The sequence below is a fragment of the Neoarius graeffei genome, chromosome 12 (assembly GCF_027579695.1).
Source record: "Neoarius graeffei isolate fNeoGra1 chromosome 12, fNeoGra1.pri, whole genome shotgun sequence".
Classification (NCBI taxonomy): Eukaryota; Metazoa; Chordata; class Actinopteri; order Siluriformes; family Ariidae; genus Neoarius; species Neoarius graeffei.
Window position 1 is genome coordinate 13311888 of NC_083580.1, and position 17141 is coordinate 13329028.

At 41.1% G+C, this 17141-nt stretch overlaps 1 protein-coding gene across 1 annotated transcript in view; it reads left to right on the forward strand.

Moving 5' to 3' along the window:
• The window catches only part of man1b1a (mannosidase, alpha, class 1B, member 1a), an 80013-nt gene that overhangs the window by 24707 nt on the left and 38165 nt on the right, over positions 1 to 17141 (forward strand). The window contains exons 3-6 of the mRNA XM_060935542.1: positions 4420 to 4528; positions 7368 to 7534; positions 8179 to 8315; positions 10834 to 10928. Coding sequence (XP_060791525.1) covers positions 4420 to 4528; positions 7368 to 7534; positions 8179 to 8315; positions 10834 to 10928 — 508 coding nt within the window. The remainder of the gene's footprint in view (positions 1 to 4419; positions 4529 to 7367; positions 7535 to 8178; positions 8316 to 10833; positions 10929 to 17141) is intronic.

Genomic DNA, 17141 nt, shown 5'->3' on the forward strand with positions numbered 1-17141 from the left:
CCGTGGCTCTTTGGGGGAGGGCAGAGGACTCTGGTTGTGCGGGGCGCGGCATTACAGTCTAACTGCTATCGTTTTTCTAAGCAAAGTCTCTGTTCCAAGTTCCTGGCAGTTTCAAAAGCTTATGAAAAACCTACATCATGTCACAGAGCGTTAATCTCGCGATAAAAAAATTATCGCCGTTAAAATTGAGTCAAGTTAACGCGTTAATAACGCAACATTTTTGACAGTACTAATATAAATAGATGTGTGGTTTCTTGTACTGAAAATGGGAGGGGGGGAATCGCATAGTATTCTAAGGGGAAAATAAACCGTACCAGCACCATTCAGTCTTGACGAGATTAGAGAACACAGTGTAAAGCGGTGTTTCACAACCACTGGGCTGAATGGGCCACGATTTTTTTTTTTCTCAAGTTCGAAGCCAAATACTAAATAGTTCAGGATGCCGTAGCGTCCCAAATCCGGTAGCTGTTTTGCCGAACACTTTTCAAGTGGAATAAATACATTTGTGGGTAAATTAAGAAGAACAAGCCTTTATTTTTGTCACATTTCTCCTCTGCATTTAACCCACGCGTGTGGAAAGAAAAGAAAGCACAACTTTATTCATCACACACTTGTGAAATTTCCTCTCTGCATTTAACCCATCTGAAGCAGTGAACACACACATGCACACACACATGAGCAATAAGCACACACACATACCCAGAGCAGTGGGCAGCCATGCTAACAGTGTCCGGGGAGCAGTTGGGAGTTAGGTGCCTCAGCCCATGGCCGTCCCATATTAACCTAACTGCATGTCTTTAGACTGTGTACACATACAGAGAGAGAGCGCGCACACACACACAGCCGCATATAAAAAGTTGTTCACCTCCATGCTCTTCCAGGTTTAAAAAATAAAAAATTAAAATCTGTTGATTATCTGTTAATTGTCTTCACGTTAAGTAAATTAATAGTATGCATAACTATTGTCTTTGTATTTAGTTACGGCTACAATAGGATCAAAAGTTATTCTACTAATGTCAAATTTAGCGAGTAAATTTTTCTTTCAGAGGAAAAATCCTTCTTTGTTAGCGTGTAAGGATCTAATCCCACTGAGTGGTTTCTATATCCACTTCTTTTGAGCGTACTTCTTGGTTTTAATAACTTGCTTGTTTGCTGGACACAAACATGGCAATAAGTTCTTGTGTTATTCCACCAGATTCCACTTTTGGATCATTAATCTCTTTTGACTGAGAATGCCCTGCATGCATGATTTGGCTTCTGGCACAGCCATACAGTTTTAAATACAATACCTACGATTAAAAACAGTGAGCTTTTATTGCATTTATTTAATTCCTGGGCTCCCATCTGTAACAGGGAGTGATGCTGCATCCCATTAATGCACTTTACAATAGATTATTACATTCTAATAGAATAGATGAGCCCAAATAATTGGGGATCTTTTTTAATGGGCCTTGACCTGTTACAAGTATGAATAGATGGGCCTTTAAGTAGAAAAGGTTGAGAACCCCTGGTGTAAAGATTCTGACACCACTCTTCAATCCAGAATCTGTCCAGATGTTTTTCTTCAGCTCTCATCACAAGTTTTCAGAGAGGTCAGTGGACCGGAATGTCCATGTGAAAAGCTTGATTTAACATTTTTGTGTGGATTTTGGTGTATAATTTGGATTAATAACATTAATAATTGATTAATAGCAAGGATCCCCAGGGCCTTTGAAGGAAAAACAGTCCCATCACACTCTCCACAGATTCACAAATTCTCCACCTTCTCCACTTATGTTCTTTTCTGTTTCACCATCCTTCATTTGATGCCAGATCCACCTTGAGTGTTGGCACCAAAAAGCACGATCTATTTGTGTGGGTTTTTTTTATGTGACTTTGTTCTGGTTAGATGAAAGAAAAAGCTTTCTTCTGGCACACTTTCTCAATCGCTTGTTGGCATGGAAGTGTTGTGTAATTGAAGATTTTAAGATTTGGTGACCTCCAAATGCTACCATCTTCTGCATGCTTCCAGTTTTTTGGCTCTGTAAGCACCCTTTTCACTGTGTGGAGACAGGATGCTTTTCTGGCCTCTTCCAGGCAGGTTCATGAAAGCTCCAGTTGTTTTAAACTTCTTCTTTTAAGCTTCAGTTCAGTTAAGTATAACCCTGATGGTGAGTATGGGTAGTGTCCGGCATGTCGCTGTTTTGTTTGAAGGTCAGCACACTTTTGTTTCATTTCATTTGTGTTTTCTCTGATATTCTCCATGTTCATGAAGGATTAAGGGAATTTAGCTTCTGTCTCACCACGTATTGAATCAAATATTCTGTAAATTGGAATGTATTGCACTTACATTCAGATGAATTTCTGTTGCCGCTGATAATTATAACGTGTTGTGGGTTTTCTGTTTTCATGGAACAAATTCACTTAAATTAAAGAAGAACTGAAGGCAAATTTTTTTTATGATCAAAATTCTATTCATCTCATTTTATTAAATATCGGAATGCATTTTTGATCGCTATTTTGTCGCTGCTATAGCAAGTTATAAGTGTTTGAAATATGCTGTGTAATACATCAATCCATATGGGTCAGTCCATGAAATGATGTTACTTTTCATTGGTCCGGGTTTACATAATCATTTCATCTTTAATTTCCATGATTTAAAGACATATTTAGCAGATTATCCATAAATATTGTTTGAAGAAATAAAATAAATAAAAAAATGAAGTTTTCTTTTAAAATAAAGAAATGTGAAACATTTTCTTCCCCTGTGACTGGACACGGATGACACGTTTTTTGTGACATGGAATATTTGCTGACTTTGAGCTTAAATAAACCTTCATTACTTTCTGAGAATTTCAATAAAATTAGTTTCATGGTACTTGCAATTTAGTTTTACACTCACATAATAAAGTTAAGAAGGTTCTATAAACTATTTAGCTTCGAATTCATCCACTAAAAATAGGTTGTGAACATAACATTGTGGTGTCCTACCGTGTTGTGTTAGAAACCAGGCTTATAAAAAATGATAAAACGAGTTGAAATCATGATTGATGTTTTTAATATAAAGAAGAATATACTATAAAATGATGTAGGTAGAAAGAAATTTAAACAAACGGCAATAAAATAAATTATCGATGTTTTTTCTCACATCCTAACTTAGCGTCCACTCACTTCCTGGTTCGTTCACAACCTGCGAGACCTATTTACTCAATCTAGGTCAGCTGAACTGACGCGAGATAACTTCTCGCGGGATCTCACACACCACAACACGTGCTCTAGAGAAGTGCAGATATAAGTGTGACTAAGTAAAGTAATGAATTCAATAATCTCATTTACCCCGTATAGGATGAAACTGTTTCCTGTTAATGACTGTTGTTATTGTTCAAATCTTAAAGAGATTTTATGAAGTTTGTGAAATACTGGTATTTCATATTTTCAGTGTTTATGATGTTGAACTAATATTTCTAATGAATTCTTATTCAGTGTTAATGTTTAAAGTAAGCAAATAAAAGCAAAAAATTGATTTGATCAATATTTTTCCTTTATTTTTAAAAGCTTGTTCGTGTCCTTGTTACATTAGCAACCGGGTAAATATTTATGGATTTTATCATACATTGTAGAGCAGGAGTTATCTTAACAACTATGTTATATTTTCTTATATGGTCAATGCTTCATGGAAATGAAAGTTGTTTTCAGTTGTAAATTGTTTTAAGTGACTCCCTCTATGTCACATTTTGGTAACCCCATTTCATGGACTGACCCATATGTCAAAGCGATGGCTGTAAACGAGATTCGCTGAGACCTGTGCAAGACATCGTAGAACGGAAGTAAAACGTACAGCAGAAATCAAAGTGTCCAACACCTACCAACGTGGTCAAAAGACATGCGCGCCCTCTTTCGAATGCTCACGTAATCAAGCTGGAAGTTGTGTTTGTTTTGATAGCAATCAGGAAAGTTTTTGAAAAAAGTAGGCAGTAATCGTCATTTAAACTCGTTTTTGTGCAATATTTCGTTTGGAAAACAGTTTTCAAAATGGCGGCACTGACACCTGGCTGACACTTCACGTTTCAAAGTCTCGCACAAGTCTCGTGAAGATCACGCGGATAAGCGACGCCTGCCGTGGACCAAATGAACTAAATTCAACACGGCTAAAAACCGAATAAGCCGATAAGTATAATATTTAATTGCAATTAATTGCCGATACAAGTCACGATATAAGGTTACTAAAACCGAAAACGTAATTGAATAACACGTTAATTAAGAAATAAAGCAAGTTTAAAAATGAGTTCAGTTCTCCTTTAAAGATGAGCGTTCTCTCTTTTTTTTTTTTCTCAGTCTGAGTTTAAGTGGCTTAACCACAAAGAGATTTTATAATAATCTTCTTTACCCATCTTCTCCAAGGGTGCTAATAATTCTAGAGCCGATTGTATATCTTTGCAGAAACTGAAACAGTTTTCCCGGCTGCAGCGCAGTCTCATACTGTCTCTGTTCTCCATTCTGTTCATCGGCGGGATCTTCTCTTACCCCAGCCTCTCTGAGCAATGGACAGGTGAGTGATTTATTAAAGAAAATATTAATCACGTTTGTGTTTACATTTATGTTGCATTTACATTGCTCAGCCATCTTTTGTATGAGGAAGAATGGAAACCGAAACCTTTATGGCTAACTAGGCTACTCAGTACTGTAAAAAGTGACTAATGATGAGTTATGAGTGCAGCAGTAATGTGAAATTCGTATACTATCGGACAGCGCAACCTAGATTTTAAAAAATCTTTGATCATCAAGAAGCGAGATGACAAGCAAGCTTCGTTTTTTTTGTTTGCATTTTTCTCCAGAATATGAACGGACCCAGAAAGACCAGAAGAAAACCCCACACACAAATAAACTAGACTATAGAATCAGACTTGCAAACCTTCTGAGTACTCGTTTAAATAGGAGCACTGCCTTTTTACATCGTAATATGCTTATTCTGATTATCACTCAAACGGTCGCAAAAAAAAAACCAAACGCCCCATCTTAACAAAAATGGCACATGAGCCAATCAGCATGTGAATCTGGGATGGTTTAATGGTGTTTTGAATTCTCTGATGTTAACTGACACCCCTGGAAGCCCCTCCCCCATCTCACATTATTAATTTTCATTGACGATCTCGCCTTGACTCGGTTTTCCTGCTTTAAAGATGCACTGGTGGGGCGCCCTCGCTTTCTGTCCCTGTGAATGGAGAATGTTTTGTGTTCGTTAACGTGAAATAAACTCAGTGAGTGTACGTTTGACGTAACTAACATTTAGACAAGTCTAACTAATGTTAGACTAACGTTAAATGACTTAATGACATAAGTCATTGACAAAAATGACATAAAATGACTTCAGTTCTCCTTTAACCCTTTGCCTATATGATATTTTTATATCCTTTGAGTTGATTTAGGATCTCAGTTAATTAAAAAAAAATACCAAGGTCACCAACGTTTGCCCACAACTGTGGTTGTCGAGACTTAAATGGATTTTTTTTTGGATACACAGTACTGTGCAAAAGTCTAATGCCACTTTTCCACTACCAACGCGGCTGAGTTGGGCTGAGCCGTGCCGTGCTGAGTTGAGCTGAGTGAGGCTGTTGGAGTTGCATTTCGACTACAACCGCGCTGAACCGTGCTGGCTGGAAGTGGGTGGACAAATTGGGTGGAGTTAGCGAAAGTGGGTGGACGTCACGTGATGTCGTTAGGCGGCGCAAACAGTGACATCAGTGACCTTTTAAGCGGTAGTCTCACGACCCGGATAGTAAACAATAAACATGGAGGACATGGAGTCGTTAGTGTTGCTGGTCTTGGTGCTGTGGCTTGTTGTCACCGATAATGCCAACAGATACTGGCAAGAGCGTATAGATGAGGCGAGGCGCATAAGGCCTCAGAATTCTCGTAATTCGTAATTATTCTTCTTCCGGGTTTACGGTGTTTACAGATCCCAGCGTGCTCGCGGGGCGTGTGTGGGCATGTGAGGACACTCCTCCTCACCAATCAGTGCACAGGGGAGTGTCTGCTCACGCCCCTAGCCCCACTCAGCTCGGTTTGGCTCGCTTCAGCCCCACTCCAAAACCGTGCGAGTTTTGGGGGCTGAGCAGGGCTGAAGCGAGCTGAGTCGTGCTGTTCTTAGATAGTCGAAACGCGAGCCGTGTTCGGCTAAAGTGAGCTGAAGCGAGCTGAAGTGAGCTGAAAAAGGGTAGTGGAAAAGGGCCATAAGGCACTCTATTTTTTTCATACAGACTTTGTTATAGATTTCTGTTTTATGATTTCTACATTATCGAGTCAGTACAGAAACATTTCAGAGTTCCAGACATTCGTTTTCCAGCACAAAATAAAGGTTACAGAAAAAAAAAATGTTTGAATCTGAGCAGCATGTTCCATAAGAGAGCACTTTTCAGGCTGAAACTAGATAGAACTCGACGTCGATGGGGATGCCTCCGCCCGGTAGACTACATGCCTTATTAAGTTGTGATTTGGGGATGGACATTTGACCTCACACTAATCTTGACCTGGTGAAATTACTTGTATTAGCCTTGGAGATACTGTGTTCACAAGGTTTTCAGACAGACATTTGACCTCACAGTGACCTTGACCTTAGACCTTTTGATCTCAAAATCTAATCAGTTTATCTTTGTCCCCAAATGCACAAATGGTGAAAGTTTGGTGAAATTCCTTTCATTAGCCTTTGAGATATCGCATTCACAAGGTTTCGGGACGGATGGACGGACGCACACACGGACAGATGGAAAACCCGAAAACATAATGCCTCCTGCACCTTATGGTGGCGGAGGCATAAAAAAGAAGACATAATGAAGGCTACCAGGTTCTGATGCAAAATTAGGAAGTAACTGTGACAGTCAAAGTGTCTGGTGGCTGGTTCTGTACGAAGCTCAGTCAAACCTACAGCTCATTTCCTTTTCAAACTGCACTCATTCTACCTGAAACTACTATTTTTATTTTTTTAAAGCAAAAGGTCGTCTCACACCACATATTGACTTTGTTTCATTTATTATGCCTTACTGCTGCTTTTTTTTTTTTTTTTTTATTGCTGAAATAATTCAGTTCATTATTTTTAAGCCAATTTGGTCGACAGCCTTTCTTTACACGTGCCAAAGCCTTTTGTACAGTACTGTCTACGTGGCAACGTTGCAAAAAACGTGTACAATATGAAACACTCCCCTGACATTAATACCAACCTGTAGAAGCTCACTGCTGCACTTTTACACCGCCTTGTAAATAAATAAATAACTCTTTTGTCACTCTTCTGGTCCTTGCATGCACGCCTTTGGAACTTAATTACTGCTTGCTTTTCTAATTAAGGCAAAACTCTCAGTTAGAATAACTTGCTTTTTCTCTTGCCGTCACTTCAGATCTGTCTGATGGATCGCCACGTGATGTTAGGGATGACCTGCTGAAGCGGGGTTTCCACCCCATCCCCCCGGATCAGATCCTCAATCCCATACCTGAGGTCATACACAAGGAGCATACGGAGCCACAAAGACAAAATGCCTTTGTCCTTCCCAAACCTCCAGCTCTGGTCAGTTTTATTTGCAGTAATCACAGTTTGTAACAAGTGTTGCCAGGCAAAACAAACCTCACCCGGGAGCACTTATGATGAATGTGAAGGAAGATATCGCAAAAAAACAATTTTGACCTATTTGGTGACCTTGGCCTTGATTTTGATCTTGCGTGTGAACATGCTTGGCCAGTAAACATGGTTCTGATTCTCATTCGCACGCCATACTGCTCTCAGCCAATCAGAATACATCTGAATGAATATGAAGGAAGATCTCGCGAAAAAACGATTTTGGCCTTTTTGGTGACTTTGACCGGATGACCCTCAAAATGTTGGAGGTTCTATTTGAGACTGATACCCATCTATCCTGAAAGTTTCATGAAGATTGGTCCAGCTGTTTTCCCGTAATATCATTAACGAACAAACCCCACCGAAAACAATACTTTGCCCGGGATGGAAATATGGGAGTGTTTCTCAAAGCGAATGATTTCAAGTGCATAACTAGTGATAACCAAAAGTCCAAGATGTTCAGAGTAACTTATGCTACCATATTGTGAGGACAGCTTCTCTGGGTTCTTGTGGGTTTCTCCTGATGGATTTTTGTAAATCAAAATAATGAGGCAGGTCACATGAGCAATATGTTGACGTGCTTTTAACTCCTACAGAAGAAGCCCCTGAGCAAGCGTGGTCCTCCAGGCCTGCAGAAACAAGGAAATGTGTCAGACTGGCAGGTGAAGGACAGACAGGAAGCAGCCGTCAGAAGAGAAGAAGAGCAGGAGGAAGAAACGCAGACTGTCATTAGGTATAATCTCTGTACATGAGAGACTCGGGGCGGCACGGTGGTGTAGTGGTTAGCGCTGTCGCCTCACAGCAAGAAGGTCCTGGGTTCGAGCCTCATGGCCGGTGAGGGCCTTTCTGTGTGGAGTTTGCATGTTCTCCCTGTGTCCGCGTGGGTTTCCTCCGGGTGCTCCGGTTTCCCCCACAGTCCAAAGACATGCAGGTTAGGTTAACTGGTGACTCTAAATTGACCGTAGGTGTGAATGGTTGTCTGTGTCTGTGTGTCAGCCCTGTGACGACCTGGCGACTTGTCCAGGGTGTACCCTGCCTTTCGCCCATAGTCAGCTGGGATAGGCTCCAGCTTGCCCGCGACCCTGTAGAACAGGATAAAGCGGCTAGAGATAATGAGATGAGAGACTCGATACATTCGGGGCTCCCATACATTGAATAGAAAGAGCCAAAGTAACTATGACCTACAGTGTCTTGCAAAAGTATTCATCCCCCTTGGTGTTTGTCCTGTTTTGTCACATTACAAGCTGGAATTAAAATGGATTTTTGGGGGGTTAGCACCATTTGATTTACACAGCATGCTACAGCTTTAAAGGTGAACATTGTTGTTTTATTGTGACCCAAACAATAATTAAGATTAAAAAAAAAAAACAGAAATCTGGAATGTGCATAGGTATTCACCCCCCAAAGTCAGTATTTTGTAGAGCCACCTCTTGCTGAAATTACAGTTGCAAGTCTCTTGGGGTATGTCTCTATTAGCTTAGCACATCTAGCCACTGGGATTGTTGCCCATTCCTCAAGGCAAAACTGCTCCAACTCCTTCAAGTTAGATGGGTTGTGTTGGTGTACAGCAATCTTCAAGTTATGCCACAGATTCTCAATTGGATTGAGGTCTGGGCTTTGACTAGGTCATTCCAAGACATTTAAATGTTTCCCGTTAAACCACTCCAGTGTAGCTTTAGCAGTATGTTTCGGGTCATTGTCCTGCTGGAATGTGAACCTTCGTCCCAGTCTCAAACCTCTGGCCGACTCAAACAGGTTTTCCTCCAGAATTGCCCTGTATTTAGTGCCATCCATCTTTCCTTCAGTCCTGACCAGCTTTCCTGTCCCTGCAGATGAAAATGTCCCCAAGGCACGATGCTGCCACCACCATACTTCATTGTAGGAATGGTGTTCTCAGGGTGTTGGGTTTGCACCACACATGGCATTTCCCATGATGGCCAAAAAGATCAATTTTAGTCTCATCTGACCAGAGAATCTTCTTCCGTGTGTTTGGGGAGTCTGCCACATGCTGTTAGGCAAACTCCAAACGTGTTTTCTTAAGCAATGACTTTTTTTCTGACCACTCTTCCATAAAGCCCCACTCTGTGGGGTGTACAGCTTAAAGTGGTCCTATGGACCGATACTCCCATCTCCACGGTGGATCTTTGCAGCTCCTTCAGTGTTATCTTTGGTGTCTTGGTTGCATCCCTGATTAATGCCCTCCTTTTCTGGTCTGTGAGTTTTGGTGAGCGGCCTTCTCTTGTCAGGTTTGTAGTGGTGCCATATTCTTTCCGTTTTGCAATAATGAATTTAATGGTGCTCTGTGGGATATTCAAAGTTTGGGATTTTTTTTTTTATAACCCAACCCTGATCTATACTTCTTCACAACTTTTGTCTCTGACCTGTTTGGAGGCTCCTTGGTTTTCATGTTGCTTGCTTAGTCGTGTTACAGAGTCAGGGTCCTTCCAGAACAGGTTGACTTATACGGACATCATGTGACACTTAAATTGCACACAGGTGGATCTTAATCAACTAATTATATGGCTTATGAAGTGAATTGGTTGGACTAGCTCTTATCTAGGGGTTTCATACGAAAGGGGGTGAATACCTATGCACACTCCAGATTTCTGATTTTTCATCTTAATTATTGTTTGTGTCACAATAAAACAACGTGCACCTCTAAAGTGGTAGGCATGTTGTATAAATCAAATGATGCTAACCCTCCAAAAATCCATTTTAATTCCAGCTTGTAATGCAGCAAAACAGGACAAACATGAAGGGTAACGAATACTTTTGCAAGACACTGTATGACGCACTTTATGCTCGTGTTTAGATGTTGTAGGAATATAATTTGCAGAATTAGTAGAGTGTATATCTGTTTTTTGTCCTATTAGTATTATGCTTATTTAAATGGCAGTGCTTTTGGTGCAATTTGTGAACCTGTTATTCAGAACATACTTCTCAGTTGGAACCTTTTGCATTCACCTCTGTCACTTCACTGAGGCTTAAAATGCATTAAAAGCCATTAAGCTAATGAATAATGTGACAGCCATAAAGAGGCACTTCTAAGTAAAGTTATAAATTCTTTTTCATGGACTTGGGTTACATTAATATGTTCAACTTTTAAGAACAGACCAAGAGCAGCTCGAATACAGACACGTAAAATGCTTAGACATGCTTTAAATGCTTGATTTACTGTATTTTATTTATTTTCTTCCCTTTTATTCCCCTAAATGTATAACGGTTCGGTTCATTGGTTGTTGCCTGCACAGCTGGCGAGGCGCCATGATCGAAGCCGTGCAGGACGCCGAGCCGCAGGAGGCAGCAGGAGCCGCTGAGGTTGAGGAAGCCGTCCCTTTACAAATGGGTAGGAACTATTCACCGTCCACCTGCATCCACAAGTATTGCAGCTGTACAGTCATGATACAAACATCATCAATACAATTATTTAAGAACAAAATTTTATTGCACAATATTGTTTTATAGCATTAAATCTGTAGAAAACAGTCCTTTTCTTTATATGGTAGGGGAGACTGGGGATGGATGTAACACGTCTTGTTTTGGCGCCTATAACTTGCAGAATTGTGATAGAGCGCTCAAATTTGGACACAAAGTACCCTTATTTGTCTATTACAAAAAGCAATGTTTTCACCTTCACTAGCTAGATCATGGAATTCATTATTTGATGTCAAATTCAGGGAATGCCAGGGTATGTTGTAACACAACCTGGGGTAAATTGTAACAGTGAAATTCAATCAATCAATCAATCATCTCATCTCATCTCATTATCTCTAGCCGCTTTATCCTGTTCTACAGGGTCGCAGGCAAGCTGGAGCCTATCCCAGCTGACTACGGGCGAAAGGCGGGGTACACCCTGGACAAGTCGCCAGGTCATCACAGGGCTGACACATAGACACAGACAACCATTCACGCTCACATTCACACCTACGGTCAATTTAGAGTCACCAGTTAACCTAACCTGCATGTTTTTGGACTGTGGGGGAAACCGGAGCACCCGGAGGAAACCCACGCGGACACGGGGAGAACATGCAAACTCCACACAGAAAGGCCCTCGCCGGCCCCGGGGCTCGAACCCAGGACCTTCTTGCTGTGAGGCGACAGCGCTAACCACTACACCACCGTGCCACCCATCAATCAATCAATCAAATTTTATTTATATAGCCCTTTACAATAACCAAAAGGTACCCAAAGTGCTTTACATCAAAGCCATAAAACAGAACACAAAAACACAGGTTTTGACTGCGGAAGGTGCCACCGTGCTGCAGATTACCAAAAGCCTTTCAGAAGTACATGAAAAAAAACAGACGAAACAAAGCATCCCTCAAAAACAAGACTCGCTTAGTCAGGATTTTATGCCAATCTAAAAAAGTAGGTCTTCAACTTTGATTTAAAAAGGCCGGGATCAATAGTGGTGTGAATGTCAGGGGGCAGATTGTTCCACAGTCTGGGAGCAGCGACAGCAAAAGAACGATCACCCCACTGTTTATATCTCAACCTTGGAACTTCTAACAGAAGCTGACCCGAAGAACGCAGGGCCCTACCATGATCACGAATAGTTAAAATCTCAGACAAGTAAGAGGGAGCCAGGCCATTAATGGCATTAAAAACAAACGACAGAAGTTTAAAATCAATTCTAAAATGGACTGGAAGCCAATGGAGTGACGACAACACAGGAGTAATGTGTTCACGTCTAGACATGCTTGTTAAAAATCGGGCCGCAGCGTTCTGTACAAGTTGAAGACGTGAAATTGAAGACTGGCCGAGGCCAACATACAGGGCATTACAATAGTCCAGTCTCGAACTGATAAATGCATGAATTGCCTTCTCGAGATCCTGCCGACTGAGAAACGGCTTCGCTTTGGCCAAGAGACGAAGTTGAAAAACGCTCGTTCTAACAACAGAACTAATCTGTTTATCAAATTTAAGCCCACTGTCAAACGTTACCCCAAGATTTTGTACAAATGGTTTTAAAAAGGGGGCCAGAGTACCAAAATTTGTTGTAAAAACATTTGACGTGGGTGACGTGCCAGATAAAATACATTCTGTTTTGCTGTCGTTAAGCGCCGTATTTTCATTGGGTCTCATGGGCAAATATATCTGCAAATCATCAGCATAAAAATGAAAAGACAGATTGTGTCTTTTTATAATTTATATAAAAAATATAAAATTATTTTTTATAATTGATATAAAAATATAAAAAATTGAAGAATGAAAAAAATTGAGACCACACCATAAAGCAATTCTGGTAGCCTGGCAAGCCAGACTAAATGTGAATATTTAGTCTGGCCTCGCTCGTAGACATTTCCGAAGGGGGTGGGAGGAACAAACCGCTGTCTTTCAAACTGTCTCTGTGCGTATAGGTCAACGCTCTGACCAATCAGCACAACAGTGACTGTGACATAGTCAGAGCGACAGAAAGCAGTGGGGGAGGCCTTGAAATAAATAATTTTTCAAAATGCGCATTAATTAATAAACAGGTTCTAGATATTAAGAAGTTTGGAGATAATGACCACAAGTTTGGAGCCTGTACCACATACACTCATTTTTTTTTTTCAAGTGTTTTTCAAGGGTTTGCTTAAACTGTTTTTGAGAGTTTTTATTTAGTGGTGTTTGGTGAAATAATTTCCCTTAAATTTAAAATAACGGGAAAATAAGAAACAATCAAAAAGTAATGTTTCAAAGCTGTTTATTAATTCTTCGTACTGCACAAACTAGCCCATCCTTTTGGCTACGAGCGGAGCCAGCTGGTAGATCAGACTTTTGCCATCGCCGGTCGGCAAAACAGCGAAAACGTCCTTCTTGAAAAGGAATGAGCGGAGAGCCTCTTCCTGCTCATGTTTCAACGAAAACTCCAAGTCTAATTCTTCTAAAACTGATTCCAAAGCGGAGTCAAACGCGCGCTGTTCACTAGCCCGTAGCCATCTTTCCTGTTGTGCTTTCTCCAGCATCGCATAGCTTTGTCATTACTCCTGCAAAAGCCCGCCCAAAGAATCCAAACAAAAACCTTGCATTGTGATTGGCAGGCACGATTTGATGCCCGGGGTGTTTTGTTTATATGGTGTGAGGCTAGACCCACTCGCTAGGCAAAAATATTTTTGGCCGCTAGGCGGGTGGGTCTAGTTTACTAGGCTACAATTCTGTACCAATTTGTACCAATTTTGGTACAAAGCTGTGTACCTGACTTTTGCACTCGTTGGACGTCGCTCTGGATAAAGAGCGTCTGCTAAATGCCATGTAATGTCATGTAATCTAATACAAGTTACTTAATTCAAACTCCTACAGTATCAGTACGAATCAAAATATAGACTTGGTCCAAAAAATTACTTTCTTACTTGAAAGTTAGTCTTTTGGCTGTAAAATCTGTACACTTCTTCACACAGCCATGCAAATTCACATGCAAGGTCAAGAAGGGAATGGTTGTACATGAAATTGATCACATGACTCTTATGTTATCACTTATTGGTGAAAGTGATGCTGTTGGAACTAATCCCTTTGTTCCAGCCATCCCCGGTCTCCCCTGATTTCATGTAGAACTCTGTCGTCAAAATAAAACTGCTACTTAATCATATGGTTTTTTTTACATGGAGTATAAAGAAAATTACACTCAAGAAAACTAAAAATGCCACCATAAAAGAAAAACATCAGTGACTTATTAAAAAGAGCACTTTTGTCAGTTTGTTGAGCCCAAATAAGAGTCAACTTGATGCCTTCGGTTCGTTTGCTAGTTAGGTTGGTTTCAGACTGGACACAATTAATGAAACCAAAAAGAAAAAAACATCTTGCCTGAGGGCCATTAAAGTAAACATAACCTTTGCCATGTCTGTGTAGAAGTCACCTGAGCATAGAGAACACGGAACCAGTGTTAAATAAATGATTAGATAATTATACAAGTGTCTAGTTTAAAACAATTCTTAAAAGTACATCTTTTATTTTCTCTTTTCTTTCATCTGTTCAAATATCTAAAGCAGTGGTCACCAGCCTTTTTATGCCCGAGATCCCTAACCTCTGCCTAGATGGCAAGCAAGATCTACCCCTTGAAGCGTTGACAGAAAAAGAAATCCAGACTAGACTGTTTCAAGTTGAGGCTTTTTATTTAGCCTAATTTTAACTGAATAAGATTTAAGACCCTGGTCCAACTTTTTAATTTCTTGTGAGAGCTGACTAAATGACTTAATTTCAGTACAACATACAATGGAAATTAACTATGCACAAAAAATATATAGGCCTATATCTGTAGTGAGCAGAATGAATGAACCACCAATGACTCAGATTGTTATTAATATCAACTAATAATATTGTAATGAGAAAGCTGAACTGTTAACATCAGTTGCACTGTCTTGTTTGTATTGTAACACTAAATTAATTAATTTCATGTAGTATAATCAAGCATGTAGTATTTCTGCAGTAATACAGCTCCTTCGGCTCAGTTTGGATCTTGCAGCTCAGATCTTCATTAAAAAGGCGTTCCAAACCCAACGCTGCTACAACCACTAGTCAGTCTTGGGTGGATGTGAGCTCATGTATGCAGATTGGGCAGGTAGCTGTTCTTTCCTGAGTGTGTTACATTACCCTGTGACACAACATGAGCAGCAGTTTGAAAAGATGTAGTAGCTGGCATCACGTGTCTCATGCCCCTTTTCCACCAAAGCAGTTCCAGGGCTGGTTCGGGGCCAGTGCTTAGTTTGGAACCGGGTTTTCTGTTTCCACTGACAAAGAACTGGCTCTGGGGCCAGAAAAACCGGTTCCAGGCTAGCACCAACTCTCTGCTGGGCCAGAGGAAAGAACCGCTTACGTCAGCAGGGGGGCGGAGTTGTTAAGACCAACAACAATAATAAGACCGCGAAAGATTGCCATTTTTAAGCGACGAGAAGCAGCAGCTGTACAAACGTGAAGTCATCCATTATTATTATTATTGTTGTTGTTGATGATGCTGCTGCTGCTTCTTCCGTGTTGTTTTTGCTTCGATATTCGCGCCAAGGTTTATGCAAACGTAGCGACGTAACTGACGTATACAGCGACGTAATGACGTGGCTTCCCTTAGCACCGTGAGCTATGGAAAAGCAAACTGGTTCTCAGCTGGCTCGCAAGTTGAACGAATTGTGAACCAGCACCAGCACTGGCCCCGAACCAGCCCTGGAACTCATTTGGTGGAAAAGGGGTATCAGAGGAAGCACGTGTCAGGTGACCAAATTAGGGGATAAAAATGGTAAACCAAAATGATCAATTTGGAATCAGCAAATGGTCTAATAGGTGTGAAAGTGTCCTTAGATGTTGATTTTTATTGACGACTTCTTCTTTTGGCTGCTCCCGATCAGGGGTCGCCACAGCGTATCTTTCGTCTCCATTGCTCCCTGTCTTCAGCATCCTTCTCTACCACACCTGCCACTTTCATGTCCTCTCTCACCACATCCATGTATCTCCTCTTTGGCCTTCCTTGTTTTCGTTTGCCTGGCAGCTCCATCCTCAACATTCTCCTTCCCACATGCTCTGCATCTCTTCTCAGGATGGGCCCATACCATCTCAGTCTCATCTCTCTTAGCTTAATTCCCAAGCTCTCCACATGTGCTGTTCCTCTGATGTGCTCGTTCCTTATCCTGTCCAACCTCCCATCGCAAACCTTAACATCCTCAACTCCGCCACCTCCAACTTTGCTTCCTGTCTCTTCGTTAAGGGTACGGTCTCCAATCCATACATCACAGCTGGTCTCACTACTGTCTTGTACATCTTACCTTTCACTTTCGCTGGGACTTTCCGATCACAAATGACTCCCGAAATCCTTCTCCAACTGCTCCACCCTGCCTGCACTCTCTTTCTCACCTCACTAACGCAGCCCACATTTTCCTGCACAGTTGACCCCAGGTACTTGAATTCACCAACTTTCTTTACCTTGCATCTTCACTACACTCTCATCCCCATTCTCATTGATGCACATGTATTCTGTTTTGCTCCTGCTCACCTTCATTCCTTCCTCTTCGTTCCAATGCATACCTCCATCTCTCCAAACCCAACTCAACCTCCTTTCTACTTTGGCCACATGTCACAATATCATCCGCAAACATCATGTTCCATGGTGACTCTTGCCTCACTTCGTCCATCAAGTTATCCATCGCTATGGCAAACAAAAAAGGACTCAAAGCAGATCCTTGATGGAGTCCCACCTTCACCTTGAACCATTCAGTTGTTCCAACCGCACACCTCACTGCTGTTTCACTGTTCTCATACATGTCATGCACCACTCTAATATACTTCTCATTCACTCCACTCTTTCTCATACAATACCATAACTCATCTCTTGGCACTCTATCGTGTGCCTTCTCCAGGTCTACAAACACACAATAGATTAGATTAGATTAGATAAAACTTTATTGATCCCTTTGGGCGGGTTCCCTCAGGGAAATTAAGAGTATGTAGCTTTTTCTGGCCTGCTCTGTACTTCTCCATTAACATTCTTAAAGCAAAAATTGCGTCCGACGTGCTCTTCTTTGGCATAAACCCGTACTGCTGTTCACAGATTGCTACCTCTCTTCTCAATCTCGCCTCCAATACCCTTTCCCATAGC